The 18,925-nt window shown below is 38.9% G+C and overlaps 1 protein-coding gene across 4 annotated transcripts in view; it reads right to left on the reverse strand.

The window, feature by feature from the left end:
• Nucleotides 1-18,925, reverse strand: part of scn5lab (sodium channel, voltage gated, type V-like, alpha b) — a 115,918-nt gene that overhangs the window by 84,425 nt on the left and 12,568 nt on the right. The window contains exons 2-5 of one of the 4 annotated variants that reach the window (XM_053234764.1): nucleotides 10,421-10,728; nucleotides 7,251-7,369; nucleotides 3,444-3,533; nucleotides 1,444-1,572 (exon numbers count right to left, since the gene is read on the reverse strand). In XM_053234764.1, coding sequence (XP_053090739.1) covers nucleotides 1,444-1,572; nucleotides 3,444-3,533; nucleotides 7,251-7,369; nucleotides 10,421-10,687 — 605 coding nt within the window. In that variant the 5' untranslated portion in view covers nucleotides 10,688-10,728. Of the gene's footprint in view, nucleotides 1-1,443; nucleotides 1,573-3,443; nucleotides 5,203-7,250; nucleotides 7,370-10,420; nucleotides 10,729-18,925 lie in introns of those variants that run through there. The other 3 variants (XM_053234754.1, XM_053234758.1, XM_053234762.1) reach the window with 3 other exon arrangements.

The raw sequence follows: 18,925 nt of genomic DNA on the forward strand, positions 1-18,925 counted from the left end.
TATATATATATATATATATATATATATATATATATATAAACAAACTCTTTGAGTAAGAGGAAGGTAAAATACTGTATCATATGATGTTCCTGAGCAGCTGTGAGCCTCCTGGCAATCTTGTAATAGTAATTCTCGATCAGCGCTGTGTCAGGGGTGTCAGATCAGAATTGGTGGGAAATTTGCTCCCTAAACATCATCACTCCCCAACTTCAGGTGCAAATGAAGTCCGACTACACAGTGACTGACAGAAAACGAAAGCCAATGAGGAAACACAGAGTGAAAGAGTCAAATATTACACTATAACACTGTACTACTAGTACTGATGGAGTTTTCAGGATTTTTTCTTGCTCAACAGGTAAGGCATTTATTTGTTTTACCAAAGAGGACAATTTATCCACTTTGTGGAGTTTTTCCTTGTTGTGAAGTTTATATCACTGAGAAGCTGCTAGAGAATTAACGATTGCTGGTAGTGACTACGGAGATAAACTACGGAGTCAATGAGTTTCTTCATATTATTGAGTTTCAAAATTGGTTATATTGGGTGACAGTGGTCTCCTCTGGTCACCTGATCTGTACCTTTTTATCCTCTGGTATAGAATTTAGCTAGTGTGCAAACATTATCTGGTTTGTGCCAAACTTTCTGACAAGTTGAAGAACAAAATACACAGAGAACACAGTGCCTCAGAGACAGGCCCTACATTCAGTCAGATTCATATCTGGTGCACACAGTGTGCTGAGGGATTACAGCAGGGTAATCAGAGCTTATATTTTAGCTAGCTGGCTAACATCCTACCATCAGGTGACTAGCTCATTCTGTAGGATATGTGCTGTTTATGATCTTGCAGAATTAGCACAGTTAAACCGTGGCAGGTAGGCATTGCATAGGCACTGCTCCTGGATCAGGCAGTCACAGAAAGAGCTAACAGGCTGACGGTAGCTAAAGGCAAGCTCGTAATACTCAATAATCCGCAGTAAATGAACATTCAAATTATTTTATCCTCATATTATTGCAAATACTGAGCAATTCATGAAGTCAATGCATCACAAACTGCATTCTACTGGACTAAATAGTATGCCACTACACCATCAATGTTGTAATGTTCTATCTAAATGCATGCACTTATTATTCCACATGTAGCTAGCAATAGCATTTTTCTACCAGAGAGGGTAAAATTTCCAAAATCCTACACACTGTAGCTTTAAAATGGAAGATGTGAACATATGTGACCAATCATTTTATCAGACTCATCATAGTCTGACTATACAGCAAACATAGAGGATAATTCTGTTCTAAAGAAAATGCTTATTATTATAATATTGACCTTTTATTTTCATTTATTTCACATAATTTACATTTAATCCAAAAGGAGGTGGTGGCAGAGGGATAAACGGGGTCAAAGAGGTTACTGGAGATAATCAAAGGCCAGGGGACGATGTACTTACGCCATGACAATCACGCTGAAATCCAGCCAGTTCCATGGATCCCGCAGGAAGGTGAATGGTCCGATGCAGAATCCTCTCGCCAAAATTTTTATCAACGACTCAAACGTGTAGATCCCCGTGAAGGTGTACCTAGGCAAGAAGCAAAGAATAGGGGAGGAAAAAGGGTAGAGAAATGGGCAGACAATTGAGAATTATTGGCAATGAGAAGTCAATAGTTTGAGTCTCCCCTCTTTTTTAAAACATGGTCTGATCCACAGTGAATAGAGTTTGAAAAAGGAGGAAAAATTGACACAAGACAGACATGGAGCAATAGGGAATGAGTGTGTGTGTGTGTGTGTATATGTGTGTGTGCATGTGTGTGTGAGACTTATGAGAACCAACAAGACATGGAAGCACATGTACAGTACAGTAGCAGCCCCTGAGGAATGAATGACAAGCTCCTTTGACAGTTGATGATTGATTAGTTTGCAATCATCAAGAATTGGCATAAAATCCAGCAAAAAAAAAAAAAAAAAATCTGATGGAGTGGATAGTGACTGAGATGAAGGATGCAGCATTCTGATGTGCACGCTCATATTTCTGTTTCTTCCTCTCTTCCTCGCTCTCACTCTCATTTAATTAGGTTCGGTGCTCTTTTTTTTATGTCAAATCTGCTCTGTGAATATCATACCTCTCAACACACCAAAGCGTGGGCTTGTAGCATAAAGGTAATGGCAAAAAAACTAAAATAAAACCCAGCTTATTAAGTTAAAGGGTATGATTTTTATGTCATCTGTCCTAAAAAGAAAGTGGTGGAAGCTTGCTTTTTAAATTCTCTTTCTAAATACCTGTTTGGTTTATAATTCAATGTTGGCAGTTAAAAACTTGCGCATCTAAACTTCTCCAAAGCTCCTTTCACATTTGCCATAGTACGCATACACACATGTAGTGCTAGACAAATCAGGTTACGAGGTGCTGAGAGGTACAACGATTAACTGGGTCAGAATAGGTCTAGTCATCATCTGAGTTTCACTGCATGCTACATGCCAATCAACACCTATTCAAAGAGAAAAAGCCCAAATGCTTTGTGACAGTGCACTGAGTCCAAAAGAGACAAGTGCAGTGGTCTTCATTAAAGGTGAACTTGTGTGAACTGACACAAGCCTCACTGCTCACGTTGAGTAACTTACACTGTAGAGCAAGTCTCAGAATACGGCAAACTACATCAGGTCATTTAAACATGGGATAAATCCATTCCATCCATTCTGATGCATGTAGAGCATGCACAAACTGCAGCTGGGCCCTTACTGATGCTGGAAATGATCAACAGACACACTGTGAGACAAACAGGAGGATCCACAAACACGCTGAAAGAGCAATGATCTGTGTGGACGGACCGTGGCAGCGACACACAAGTGCACAGAGAGACAGATGGACAGGCAAGTCGACTGTCACACACAGAGGGGGAGAGAGACAGATAGACAGACAACAGAACACAAAGAAGACAGAACCAACAATACAACTAGATAGATAGATAGATAGATAGATAGGATTTAACCCATGTTCTTCTATAAAAAATATATATTGTGTTGGCCAAATTCATCTAAAACTATTCAAATCCCATTTGTGCCACTTTATTTGTTTTGACCTAATTTTTCCTTTCTAAGAATTACTCCCTTTAATGAAAATTTAGGAAGGCAGAATGGTATAACAGTATATGACAACCATACCATGATTTCATTCCAATGTAGCATAGCAGAGGTGCAATTAGCAAAGTCATGGGCTCGACACAGTCGTATTGTTAACTTACTTGCTAATTGAGGTTGGCAAGGCAACAAACACCTGGCAAAGCTTTACATCAGGACAAACAGGGTACAGTTCAGAGGTCAATACAGTCAAAGAGGGTCATGAGATAGAACAGAAAGAGGTACAGAGGAACTGACAGAGAGTCTTTTAGTCCGGACAGGCTTCATTGCCTATAGAGAGAGAGAGACAGAGAGAGGAGAAAAGTGGATACTTACTCGACATACTTGGCCCACTGCACTGGTTCCGACATGGCCATGAAGCAACAGTTTGTCAAAATAGTGCACATAATGAACAGACTGAATAATGTAAGAGTGTTAAGGAAAATCTGTACATTCAGAAAGTCACATATTGAGAACTCTGTAATTAATTGGACAGCGAAAGGCGTCTATGATATTAAAATTGTAAGGAAATGATGACTATGACATTAAATTAAATTTTAATTTTAAGGGTATTTGCAACAACACTAAAAGCACATCCCTTTTAATACATAGTCTCCCCCTTTAGACTGACACTTGGCAGGTCAGTTGTTGCAAAATTAGTTCAAGCACAAGACAGCTAACAAAAGCTTTAGAGTTGATTATAGATGTGACATTTGCATTTGTTGCTCTCAACTTACAAGCATCAACGAAGTGCCAGTAATGCAGACCATGATGAGATGGAAATATTAGAATAACAGATCAGAGATTAAGCATCACATGATGTCTCATGTGACAAAATCTGTTCACTGGTACATTTATCAGAGGCAAGAATGCACCAATGATGTTCTTTAAGTAATGTTTGATTGTAAGATAGATAAGAAGACTGCTAAGCCTGAAGAACAGAAAGGCCAGGCACAGAAAGGAACATTAGGCATAAATACACCCTGGATGGGACATGTACAATGCCAGTAATCCACATGCCAGTAGCTGGATTGGCTACTATTGGCTACTCAATTGTCCCTGTGTGTCAGTGTTTGTGGGTGTATTCCAGGGTGTATTTCCAACTCAAGCCCAGCGTTCCTGGCTACGGATTCACTTGTGACCCTGATGAGGATAAAGCACTTACTGATGAATGAAGATTATTCATCATTATCATCATCAGTAACTGTTTTATCCTGGTCAGAGTCATAGTGGATCTATAATTATTATTATTATTATTAGTATTAGTAGTAGTAGTAGTAGGAGTAGTGGTAGGAGTAGGAGTAGGAGTATTGAGGTTCTGGAGTAAAGAGCCAAAACATAAAATTTTGTGCCACTGTTCAATTACTTAAGCGCAGCATTTCAGATATTAATATTACATTCACAAAATGTCGAAATCCTCAAAAAATAATACATTTCTATACATCTGGAACTGTTTTTTTTTTTTAAATACAGCACTCATAAGTGAAAAGTAATGGCAGACTCCTATGTGAGACTCATTCTTGCAGTAGAGTTTTCATAGCAGGGTTTGATTACAGGTTTATAGAACTTATAATATAGGGGTCTAAAAAAACAGACTTGTTCACAGCAACCAGTTGACAGTAATTGACATCTGCTCATTCTGCTAAATGATGCTGAAAATTATAACTCAGTCAGTGAGGCGTGGGCCTATCCTGCTTCTGTAAATACAGTCTCAGTATGTGGCCCTCCTACTTTGTCTTATTTTCATCATTTTCTTTCGGAACGTGCAATTTGAAACCTCTGCATATCCACATAATCTGGGCCTTATTATGTTCCCACTTCACTCCATCAGTGACATCGGGGAATTTTAAAGATGTTTTCCTCCAATCTCTCACCTAGAATACCTGTTTAACTATACTTTAAAATTCATCTTAATTGTGAAGATGCTTACAGGAACATCCGGATTTATTTCTGCTACTAGACTATCTGTGTGGATGGCATATATCAAAAAGTAATGAGCAGCGCAATGCTTCATATTCCGAATAATTAGTAATGCCAAAGGTACAGTCCTTTTCATACCTACAAAAGGTACAGCTATTCACCTTCTTTGGTGCATAGAGTGTGCTCATGTATAAATTCACAAACATATAAAAAAATGAAATAAATTATAAGCTTAGTTTGGAGAAACAAGATATTTGTATTAGTTTAAAGGAAAAAAAGTAAAGTAAATGAAACAATCAACTCTCTCTGCATATGGCTCCTCTTGAATTTGTGTAAATCATCACTACTCAAATATATTATAATTTTAAATTTACACTGAGGGAGTTTGTTATCATGTAGCCACCTATGTAGAAAAAACTCATGTGTAATCATTTCTCTGTGACTGATGAAGAAATATTCCTGATTATGAAAGTTGCGGTGTCAGTACTATCAGCCCTAAATTACCAGAGGCCTGTGGGGGCTCTCTCGTTACTCCAGCCTTTACCCTGCGCCATTCACTGTGCATCATAACCACACACACACACACACGCACACACACAGCCGTCTGGCTAGACAAAGGCATGCTACACATCTGCTCTCATTTGTACTGGGAAAAGTCCATTTCAGCTTCACAGCCAAATAAAGCTGCCAGAATGCTGTTAAGACCTTATTTTGAAGACTCAGCTTAATCAATTATGCCTAAATCCGTTTCATGGGAAAATCTTACAGCGCTACAATCTGAGTCCTCTGATTCTCCAGAATGGCCTGTCAAGTCTTGGACGTGCTGGAGAGCATGTGTTGTCGGCAGCTTGTCTTAAGGTTATTTCACCCCTCCGATAGGCTGCTTATGTTGCCTGGCGCCGACACACTGATTTGTGAATCGCATTTCTCGCATTTTTCTAATGAGTGCAATCACTTCAGCGTGGAGCGGCGGGGCTGTGTTCTGCCTTCTCTGTTAGGCTGCAAGTTATGACTGTGCTCTTGTGGCACTGGCTAATCAAACATGTTTCCAGGCGCCCACTCCTGCGGGTAATCTGCTATTAGCGCAGGCGTGTGGCGTCTGTGCCGTCGCCTGGAAGTGAGTACTTTTCACCACTCAGCCAGCACACGCACACACGCAAAACCATGCCCTTGTCTTTTATATCATACCTCTGAAATCTGAGATAGAGTTGAAATTTGGGACTGGCATAACACTGGGCATCACTGTGGTGGGTGTGGATCATACAGCTGGCCCCGCTGCCCTAGAAGGAGAATTTTTGCAAAGGGGGGCTGGGCGGACCCTCTCAGTACCTCCAGAGTAACTCTTTTCACCTGCTTATCGCCCTGACAAGAGCAAAGTGTCCACGAGCCTAATATTTCTCAACACCCTGAAACATGGCTAACTGCTTTGCCTGATATTTTTAGCAGCTGCTGGCAAAGGAAGGGTGTGGGGCATTGAGGTCTTTGGAGGTTTGATCACTCCATAGCTGGGAATCAAGCCATCCAAACTTGGCATTGTTCACACAAAGGAGCACCCATACATAGCATACAAGACCTTGAATGTCAGAGTCTGAGTAGTTTGTTGAGAATGCCTAGACAAGTGAGCTCATGGATAGACATCTTGACTTCCTGTACTTGATAACTGATGGCTGAATGTCACTCATACCCATGCTAACTTTGTATATTTGGGGACTTTCTATATATTTTGACCTTATTTTTAAGATAAAATGAAGCAGTTGCACGGAAAAAAAGACCCTCTTTTTTCATTTAGAAAGAAGCATTATCTATTCACCCCCATTCTTTGGAGGAGAGTAAGGACTTTGCTAGCAATATATAAAGTTTTTTCGACTATTAAAGCGCGTCTTAAGAGAGGGAAAGAGAGACAAAAAAGGGGAAGGAAAGAAAAGGAAAAGCATTCAAAAGAAAAAATTAAATTATTATTATTATTATTATTATTATTATTAATAATAATAATAATAATAATAATAAAATGAATAGAAAAGAGAAAAAAATATGCCCATGTGCCCATCAACAAATCAAACATAATTTAGCAACAAAACAGGAATAAATACATGGGATAAAAGGAATACAAATAATTAAACGGGAGAAAAAAGACAATACAGATTTAGTATCATGAGCAAACAGTACAATTTCAAAACTTTAGCAGATACAGTTGAGCCCTTGGTGGGACAGCAGAAAGGATATGAATGTACTAAAATCTTTATCGACGCTCTTCTAACAGGATGAAAAGGGCTAAAAATATAGAGTGCATTTGTGGCACTAAATCGGAAGATGGCCTTCCCTTTGTTTAGTACTATAAAAGTCTGTTAAAAGGAGAGAAAAGAGAGAAATAATCAATAGGTTAGAACAAAAGTGACAATAAATAGGATATAACATTCCAAAGATATTAAAGTTCAAACTTAGCACAAGTTTCACATGCAGTATGTTGAACAATAAAAATAGTGCACACACACACACACACACAGACACGTCACACACAGGCCTAATATATTATCATAATGTGGTATTGTGTAGTTACAATTCATTTGTAATCAGAGACGGCTTGTCACGATATTAAAGGTGAAGGCTAAAAAAATCAACTACTATTACAGTGTTACTATTATGAAAAAAATTATAGCTGAGCTTCATATAGAACGAGGTCTCATCATAGGCATAAAACTATTACGCATACACATATACACAAATACACTCATTAAAGGACTGATAAGCATCACCATTCATGATTAATATTTTTCATATTACATATTAAATATGTTTATATTTAATATGTTTCAAGCCTGTAATCATGCCATGACTCTTCTGAATGACTTTCCTTGCCGTTAGCCAGCTCTTTCACTGAAACTTCTTTAAAGAGTTTATATTTTTGTCCCTTTGTGTAATTGGTACTTTGATTGCGCAATGTGTGCTTAGTCTATTTACTTCAAGTTTCTCCTCCAAGAGCATTTTGAAAAATCAATGATTGAGTAAATAATCGACATTGTTCATGTTTATTGCACGTTGTATTTTACATGCACCTTCACAATCACTTCTGATGACATGGTATAGAAGTGTCAGTGCATCAGGTTTAAATAAATTAGCACTAATGGGCACAAATCAAGCAGGCGTTTCCTGACTATCAGTGATAGGCTGCAATAATCTGCAGTCTGAACTAGAAAAAAATGAGCCCTAGCCTCTACTTCATAGCATTCAGTGGAGTTTTACTTATGGTCTGTCGTTCTTGTTTCCACAAAAGTTAAAAATAATCCACCTTACTGCAAATTTACTTGCACTTTACTGCAAATTAAATAATGTGGATATCAAAAATTGAGTCTTATTTTACTATGTATTTTCCTTGAAAAAGAAAGAGAGAACGCTTAGCCCATTTATACCAGCCGGCCCTGTTTGTAATAGTAGTACAGTACTAATGTCGCTATGATTGTCCCTTTAAACTTTAACAAAGGACAGGCTTATAACAGCTAGCTGTACACATGTTATATCAAAAAGATTCCTCTTAGCAATTCATCATTGTACAGTCAAAAATATACGACAGCCCTCCACCTGATCTGTTCTTCTATTATTGAGCTACTCAGTGCTGTGCTAATTTGTTAAAAATATAAACGTGTGCCTCCAATGGCAAACTCATAATTCTTTCTCATACAAACAGCCTTCCTATCCCCAAACCAGTAAATTTTAAGAAGACAAAGAGGAAAGAGCAGCTAACAAATGAATTACAGCAGGGTTCAATGGGAGGATATGTGCTATCGGGGGACACTGTCACTATGGGTGACAGGAACAGGGAGGCTCTCTATCCTCACGCTGCGCAAACAGCCCTGCTTGGTTGCCCAGGATTCATGGCTTCCTTACCGCGCTAAATTTATACCATCTCACCCTCGCATAAATAATGCGAGTAGTCAACGCATGAAGAATAATTGCCACCATCAGGGTCAGCAAATTTTCCCACTGCAACTGTGGCACGATGTGTCAACAGATCTCTCTCTCTCTCTTTCTTCTTTTTCTCCTTCTCTTTTTTTTCTTGCAACAATATATTGTGTTAGAAACATGCTAGCCACTTTTCTCAGCATTCTGGCCCCCTGCCCTTCTGTAACCTTTTTAAATGCAGTGATTTGTGGATCACATTGCATATCTTTATGTAACATTTGGGTCACGCTTGCTGCTATTTGTTTCTACCTCCCTCAGATATCCTGTGGGAGATTGTCTGCAGTGCAAGCAGAGTGCGGGCATATGAAATTTGGGAAATAACAAAAGAAAGGACAAAAGGGGAAATAACACAGAGCAGACAAAAAAAAAGGATAAAGTCGAAAAAGTAGCCTGCCTTTAGTTAGGATTGTCTTTCGTGTAACCTAGCACAGACTTCTCCAAGCCAGAAGCTAGGTTTAACCAAAAACATAGCGCATGCAACAACAGCAGCATTTGCTCAAGACTTGCCCTTCTGCTGAATTAAACAGAAGGCTGAATAAAAGACCACGCTACCCTTCATCTGCTATAGCTAACCTTTCTCCTTGGCTCACAGTCTCAGATAACTGACTTAATCCTCCCGTACAGTGGCCTTGTCAGTGTCAACAAGAACACGTATTAAGCTGACAATTGTGGCTTGCGCTGGACCATGGATTTCACGAGTGCAGGGCATGTGGGAGACATAGTTTGCTGATAACACCGTGAAGAGGTCTATTAAAAGCAAAGTCACTGATGCACATTTGTCTGCTTCTACAATAGTCAAAAGTATTACATGTAATGTAGAAAATAAAATAAACCTCATGAATATTTTCACAGTAAGCCAGAGTTAAGAATCAGGAAAAAAAAATCAGAGGAAATCATAATTCTGGCTATAAAGCTTCTTTTTAGCTTTAGCCATAAGAGCAGCTGAATCTTATTCTAAATACACCAAGTTTTCGCACACAACAATGCACCGAAATGTTAGCCTAATCTGAAACTCATGAAAAGGCAGATTTGTGTGGTGGGTCTCAGAGAAAATGTGTATAAGACACCAGCCAGCACAGCAGCGCCAGCATTAGTAGCCATCATCAGCTCAGTGACTCATGCTTGTCATCAGTTATTTCCTTTTTTCCCAGGCTTCTCTGAATCAGCTCAAAAAAAAAAATCAACTATGCTGGCCAACTTCAAAATCTGCACTGAGAGTTACCCTTCATCAAACAGTCTTCCTCACATTATAGGACATCTGTTTAATTGCTTAAAGTAAAGACATAGTTGGCTTAATTACTTTCGGTACTGCAGATGTCTAAATGGTATAAATGCATCGAAAAGATGAATGCAGTTATCACCAAACACTGTCTTTGGCCTGTGTGTGCTTGTGCTATGTGTGTGCGTGAGTGTAAGTATGAAACTTCAGCACCCACTCTCTTGTTCTGGAAGTAAAATGGGTCGATGTCCTCCAGCGGCACCCCCACCAGTCCTGATGGAATGTCTCCAAAAATGCGGGGGAGCTGCTTCCCGGCCTCCAGGTCTGCCCGGGGCTTGGGAGTCTCCACGTCACCCAAGTCCTCCTGATACTCCCTGGCCTTCTGCGCCTCTTCTTCGGCGATCCGCTGCTCAATGCCAGCCAGGGATTCACGAGTGAACCGGTGCAAGCTGTCGGAACCCGGTGGAAACAGCAAGGTTGCCATCTTTTCATCCTGAGCGTCCTGTCCTAATGGTTACTTCACAGCTGAGGAAGACAAGAAAGAGACATATAGAGAGCTCATTCCACTGTAAAAATATAGATCAGTCTTGTTTAGTCCACAAAGAGCTGCAGATTGTCATTCTAACCAAGAAGGAGTCATATCTGATTCCACTGGTTCACTCAACTGATCTTGGACTTTAAACAACTATTAGGTGCGGCTGGAATGAAAACTTGTAGCCACGTCTGCCCTTTTTTTTGACAATGTTGAAGACCCCTAATTACTATCTACTGTAAAGGGTGTGATATCTGAAGATTTTCATCATTCATTCATCCCGAGTAAGCATTTAGGATGGGACACTAGTCTATCATTTGGCATCACACACAGACATTCACATCTAGGGGCAATTTAGAGTCCCCAGTCCACCTTCTCGCATGTTTTTGCGAGGTGAAATGAAACAGGAGAACCTGGGAAGAACAAGGGAAACTCCATACAAACAGTAACCCGAGCACAGAATTAAACCGGGGATCCTGGAGCTATGAGGTGGCAACTCTTCTTGCAGAGCCACCATGCTGACCGATGAAAAACTTTAACAAATCTACAATTCTCCAGCACCATATACAAATAATATGAAATATAATTCAAACAGTGAAATGTCATTGTTGTGTTGTTTAAACGTGTGAATGGAGCAGGGTTTCCTCACTGTATGACTGGTATTCCTCTGAACAAAAACACGCCTGTGTGCATATTCATACAGACCAGCCATCTGTTATATCTTTCAGCAAAATAATTGGAGAAGAGATCATTTTTCATCTGTTCTTGCATGCAGTGTTCTAGCAGGAGGTGTTCATGATAGACACAAGAGATCATCTGCACAACCAGACTATTTGTATCGTTACAGTTTCTTATGCAACTTTGAACGAAAGTATACTTAACATGGTAAATAGATGCCTCATAATCTCACATATAAACCCTTAAAGTTTCTTATTCAATAATTCACTTAAGAGCATTTTTAAGTAATTATAAAATTCAGAAACTATACTGAAATATGAAAGTTACCATAGAGTTACCATAGAGCTAAATATAAATCAGGTCCTGGGATTTGAGGAGGTTAAATCATGGAAATAAGCAAGAGCACTTAAATATATTGTACGTTGTTGTTTTTAAAACAGTAAAAAGTGAGAGAATCCAGTTTCAAAGCTTTTTAAAGGAAGTTCTGTGACTATGAATTTTACGCCACCTCCCTGTTGTCCTCCATAGGTTAAATGAGTCTGCACTAAAGCCAGGACCTTCCTTTGGCCTGAGCACAGAACATAATCCTGCTCTTTATTTCCGTACCATTTCAGCTATTCACAGTGTGAGAGCCCATGTAGCAAACGTTATATCCTGCTGAAAGGAACAAAAACCCAAACATGGCCCAATAGTTTCCCTCGCCTCGCAGCAGCATCTCAGACTTCTGGATTTCCTTTGAGGAAGAACAAAACCCTGCAGTCTCCATGCCCCCCTTTTACCCTGTGTGAATCTGTGTCTCTACTTTTGCTAGACTATCCACTGAGGCACAATACATATGTATTCCCATTTATTATGCTAATGTCCTTAAAATTAGCACACATCATTATATCAAATAGATATCCATACAGTATATTAGTATGCATACTATAGAGAGTCATGTTTAAAAAAAAAAATGCAAAGAAATGCTTTAAGAGAGCAGAATATGAGCACTTTCTCAGCTTACTTAAGGTAATTGTTTGTTAAGAGCTAAGCTGAGATGAAAGCATGGACACCAAACCTGCAGGCGGTGACTAGACTATTTATAACAAAGCACACTCATCGTGCAGCGTTGACAAAGATCTAGCCACTTAGCTGGATGTGTTATGGCAAGAATTTGTATAAGAACATCTGAAGAACAAACTGGTTATTATACAACATTAGTATGCAACATATAAGTATACAACATTTCTGAACAAATTAATGAGCAAAGTCAGTGCCAGTTTGTTACACAGCAATGGCTTTCCTTAGTTACATGAGCCTACAGAGCCTCTGAGGTGACATGGTGGTTAACGTTTAATGAGGCATAGCCACAAATGAATATATTGAGACCATGGGTTAATATTTCGAGGCCACAAACTGAGTATCTCATGGCCACAAATTATTCTTATTCACGGCCACGAATTATGTAACTTGAGCTCAGAACTTGTAGGAACATGATAGTTCCAGTCCATGATTTGGCAGGAACGAGTGAAAAATTCAATTCGCTTTGAGAATGCAAGCACAAGTTCAATATCCGTGTCGCAAAACCAGTGACTCCAGTATGTGAATGAAGTATAATATTATCAATCATCTGCATACTTAGATTCCTGTGGCCACAATGGTCTAAATCAATTGATTTCTCTGTCTCTCACTCATTTTGCCACAAACAGTTGCCACAAGTTGTGGCCACAAAATAGATTTCGAGAAACTTAACTCATAGCAACAATATATTCATTTGTGCCCATGAATTATTAAAAAACAACCACCATGTCATCTCAGTGGTTTTGTATGAGCCAGATATTTGCTAACTGTGCTGTAGAGTCTATAGTATATTGGTCATTCGAATCAGTGAACTTGTCAAATTTAAAGGCTCCATCTCCAAGATCTGGAGAAAAAAGCAAAATACACTGAACAAATCTTAAAAATAAATAAATAAATAAATAAATAAATAAAACCCATAGCCTAGTGTTATGTACTCTTCTTTCGGTTCTCTTTCTTTCCCTATGTTGTATCATTCTCTTTTCTCATTTCTTTTTCTATCCCTCTTGCATCCATTCTATATCCTCTTGCTTTGTGTCTTTTACATGAACCATTATGCTCCAGATGTCTATAAAGGGGAGCAGGCCTGTCACTGAGAGCAGCGCTCTGTGTTTTAATCGCCCAGATTGTTTCAGGCAAAGCCAGGGTTGGCCTCTTGCTCAACTCGCTGCTTCTCTGGAGCTGAAACACAACAAAACACAAACACAGCTCCAGCCAAGTCAGCTGACTGGGGTGGGATGAAACATGGCTCTGATGAGCAAAAAGGTGGCGGATGTCAGGCAGGAAGGAGTGTGACATGACTGGATGCACCAACACCTTTGAAAGTGAAAGCATATCATGATACACAGTATATAGTAGTGGTTCTCAGAGTGTGGGCTCATGAAACTTCTGCTCTTCTCTGCAGACACAATCAGACACAATCTTGCAAGTCACATGGTAATGCAGTACGTTAGCGTGCATATTTTCAAAAAGTGGATAGTTTTATATCCTGTAAATTCTTTAGGCTAATGAGAATACACACTTTCCACATTTTGAAAATATATCTCCTGAAATTTCTTGAGCACAGTAAGTCTAATGTCATGAAAAGCACAAACTTTACATATGAAGTGCGCAATGCTCAATATGTTTAAAAAAAAAAAAGAAGTAAAATTATTACATACCGATTTTATTCAAATAGTGTAGTGGTAGAGGTTAGCTTGGTTAAAAATACATTGGTGCAGAATGTCTCATACACCTCATTTGAGGCTGCAGATAAGTTGCATGCAAATGTATTTTCTGAGAGCCTGGTTTGGAATTAGTAACTTAATTTTGTTGAATAAATTTCTGTGCTACAAAGTTAAATTTCTTACAGTTACTCCAGCTTTACCCTGTGGGAGGTAGTTACACTAGTTATTTTATTGTGTAGGGGAAAAAAACACTAGGCAACTGGCTCAATTACATACATACTGTAACTGCTGCAATGATGTTCATTTAATTACAAATGAATGTTGCTTTAAGCAGTTCGAATGCAATCAGAATGGATGTGTACAGCTGATCAGTTTTCAAAACCTAATACCACTCTATCAGACTCGGAGCACTACAATGTGAAGTGACTGGCTCTGTAGTCCAGTCAGGCACGTGGACTTCACGTACCTCTGTAATGCTGTGTGCTGTCATTAGTCACTAGTGGCTGTGCTGGCAGCCCTGTAGAGGGGCCAGCGAGCGCCAAGGCGATGCTGGCCTTATCTCTGAACCTGACACTGAGCCGTTACAGAACCTGAGCAAAATGTCAGCATAGCCACTACTAGCAACTCTGTATCATGAATGACATCAGAAAAAAAGCTCTCGGACCAGATCAAATGGCAAAAACACAAAAAAGAAACCAAAACATGGGCATTCATTGTACCACATAAACATTTGAGAGAATGTCAAGCATAAGTGCAATAGCAATAGCATGCCAAAGAGAAGTGATGCCAGGCGACAGCTAACATTTATAATCATTGGGCATATCTGTGCATTTCGATGCTGCAATAAATCCTGTAGTACAATCTTTAAGAGTATGCCTTTAGGTATAAGCTGCATAAAAGCGCATTTGTTACCATTCGTTATGCATTCTGCTGATTCATCAAGATTTACAGGGAAAGGACTGTTTTGTCATCGTTACAGTGTATTTAAAGGTCTTTTTGACATGAACGGAATAAAATATAAACCACAATAAATAGCATTTTTCCATTTCACTTGTGAGTCACATAGTACAAAAACAAACAGAGCAGAAGAAAGCAGAAGAAACTAACCTGAAATTGTATGCATGTTGAACTATTTGTTCCATTAATAACCACCAGAAGTAATATAAAAAGTTTCTGTTCAGCCAGATCTCATATTTGCCTGGCTGTAATGGTCAGCACTAACACCAGCCTCCCTATTGCCCTGCTTCTTCTCCTCCAATGGACTGGCCTGGTCCTCTGGGAAATTACCAATAAAGTCTTCATACATGAGCGGAGAGCATTAACAGGAAGCAGGGTGCTTGTTGGCTCAGGCCAGGACACACACTCTTGTGTGATTTCTCTGCTACAGTGATTTGGTTTTTCACTGCTATAAACCATCCATTAGGTGTTAAGTTTAAAAAGAATTTTAAAAAGATGGGTCAACAAAAGGGGCCATACTTTCATAGGAAAATAATCTACAATGAAGTGGTGTGGTTACCACCTCGAAGTGGATTATTTTCTATAACAGCAAGATCTGAAGCAATTAATTCCTCTTATACCACAGCAATATGCCAACAGTTATAATTTTTGAATGTATTAATAATACATTAATTAACAACACATCATGCTTTTTACCTGTATATAGGTGCATTTAATGTTAGCAAAACAGGTTAGTTCCTGTTATGTTATAAGAGATATAAATAGTCGTTTCCTTACCAGCCTCTCTTTAAGTTAATAAGACCAAAAAAGACAGCTTGTCATGTCATAGAGAAATCGGAAAGTGCAAACTCCTGTGTCCTGAAGACTTTCCATTGGCGTAAAAGTCACTGTTACAAAGCACTGATGACCGAGACTTGTTCCATAGATGTTAAATTAATGTCTCCTAACAGAAAACTTCTCCATATCAATGAGTATGAGGTTTTTCTTTGTTAAATAACAACACATTTTTCTAATCAGTTTATTATTAGCCTTAGGTTATGTGCAGCGTGTGCCATACAAGTCCCTGTGAATTTGCTGTTACTATAGAAACGAAAAAATACTAGACCAAGCGCATTAATGTAAATCATTTGAATTACAGCCGGAACTAGCGTCAGAGCCGTGAAGTTATGGAAAATGAATCAACACTTTCTGACGAATCAGATTAAAATATTCAGCAACAGTGATATAGGATATATTACCATAGCCTCTCCTTGAATACCGTAGCGTATATCATACCGCTAGACTTTCCAGTTCTTCAGTTGATGAAGACTCTGTATCAATGACATTAGGCATCCTTGAGGTCTTGAACATACTCAGTGTACTGCTCAAATGTGTACTCTGCAGTGACAGTGGAAATATGACAGGAGCTCAGAGAGAGAGCTGTCGTGTTCGTTGTTGTTGTGGCTGTTGTGGGTGACAGCTCTGATAGGCTGGTCTCATTCTCACATGCATCATCTAATGCATGTACAGAGAGGAGCCTTTGATCATAGAGCTGTGGAGATGTTTCCTTTCCTAAGCAATTTGTCAGTTCAGTCTGGCAATAGATTAAAATATATGAATAAAATGGGCAATTAATAGTGCCATGTTAAATAACTGACATGTTTATTAACATGATGCTCGGTTCAATTAGATTATGTGCTGCATTTAATCTGGAACTTTTTTTTTTTTTTGAGACTATTTCTGACTACTGACTACTGACTACTGCTGTTCCATTCCTCAAAGCCTCAGATGCCATGTTGTTAATTAATGAGTGACCAGTGTGGTTAATGTCATCAACAATGGATTGTGCATGGCCACAGTTTTGTTCTAAATGAACCCAAAAGTAATCACGTCCCTCAATATACTCCAGAGACCTAACGAAACAAACGAGCAAAGCAAAATCTGATGATCAAGCACCTGACAGGACGGGCAGTTACAGGCAGGTGCTATTGTAGAAAAAAATGGCAGCGTTTCAAAAGGCAAAGATGATTTAACTCTTTTAGCCTGGTCAGCATGGATATTTAGGTTTAGAGCTTATTTCTGTATTTAACAGTGCTATAAAAATCAACCTGCATAAATAGAGATTGAGGTATAACTATAACTACGTCAGAAAGGCAGACAGCTTTGCAGCACATTTGCTATGATATAGACTGGTTTGATTAGAAAAATAGAAAATATTCTAGAATATTCTCTGATTTTATGTGTTTGTTAGTCTATAATTGATTTACAGTAATTTCCTAATATAATCTAAACATAAAACTCACTGAGGATGAGTGTGCTGGTTGTGCAGTTTTTTCCCTCCACGCTGTTCCACTTTTTTTTTAAATGTCAATGAAGACTATGCAGAACATCTTAGGAAACTTTTTCCCTTCCTGACCTTCTTTCTTTCCGCTCTCATCTCTTTTTAAGCGTACTCACCAGAAGAATTTCAGGGTCAGCAAAGCAATTTTCCTGCATGAAGTACAGAAACATGGCTAGGACTAGAGCCTTAGCAGGTTAAGCTTGATTACGTGCAAAATAGTTTTATGCAGTGCGAACTGAGCTTAATTGAAACCTGGTCTGAACTCCAGCCGTCATGATGCATGTGTATCCAATACGATGTGATTTTGGAACGGAGCGAGGTACAATCTGATTGTGTGCCGTGACCTCTAATGCCAGCAAGACATTTTAAGTGACAGCCTGACACTGTAATATTCATGCGTCAGATTTTAAACACACCTGTGCGGTTATGTGACCTGCCAGAATGAAATCTCCTCTTAGACTAAACTCGAGCTGACTGATGGGTTGTGCTCTGTGCAGGTGATACGAGCGCATGGAAATAGAGACTAAGTGAAATACGATCGCTCTGAAGGTGAGATGGCAAACAAGTACACCACTTTCCCTTAAGATGTCACTTGTAAGGTGATGGTGTGGCCTTCATTAAATAAGTTAACAAGCAACAGGATGCTCTATTTTTTTTTTTAGGTTTTGTTTCAAATAAAATGCATGATCCCTCTCCTATTGTGAGTCTCAATTGATGTGAGAGAATTTTTTCGTTATCTCAGCTCTCTCATTGTCAGATTATCTTAGTCATCAAGCGAAACACATCCCACTTGCATTAGTTATCATTATGACTGAAATTATGTGTCAGTTTGCATATCCTCAGGATAAAACTGTTGTCTGAATGTCAAGGCAATAAAGATTTAGACACTACTTGCTTCAGAAATCTGTGTGGCCTACATAAAGAAAGTTCTGTGAAATTCTATGTAGCTAGTATCATTCTAGTAACCGATATCTGTTTTATTTTGATGAAATTAAATTAACCACGGCTTTGAGCAAGCTCGGATAAGCATCAGTTGGGGATTTCCTCTATATATAAACTCCCTGTTCGGATATTTTTATTTTTTACTAGGGCATAACAGTATTATGAAACAAGAATTTCTTGAGGTTTTATCCTAAGTATATGCAAACTGTCAAGTAGAGTTTAAGCCACAATGATCACTGATGAGTTTAATAAAAGTGAAGCATGATCCACTGGATGACTAAAAAAAAAAAAAAGGTCACAATGAGAGAGATGAGACGACAGAATAACTGGGATCATCTGAGACATGCAAAATGTATGCCTGGAGAGGAATCTTACCTTTCATTCGAAAGTGACTAATCAAAACAATAGCCCTTCATTTTTCACTCTCCTTCTTCGGAACTTTAGAGCTGTGACTTATGTTAAAGGAGGTGGCTGTTGGAGCTAAGGAGTCACTTAAGCTTGATTTCAGTGGGTGTACTGATTTTAGACGCTGCCGACAGAATGGTACTGCATTCTTCGTCATTAGTGCGT

Source organism: Pangasianodon hypophthalmus, chromosome 1 (assembly GCF_027358585.1).
Source record: "Pangasianodon hypophthalmus isolate fPanHyp1 chromosome 1, fPanHyp1.pri, whole genome shotgun sequence".
Taxonomy (NCBI): domain Eukaryota; kingdom Metazoa; phylum Chordata; class Actinopteri; order Siluriformes; family Pangasiidae; genus Pangasianodon; species Pangasianodon hypophthalmus.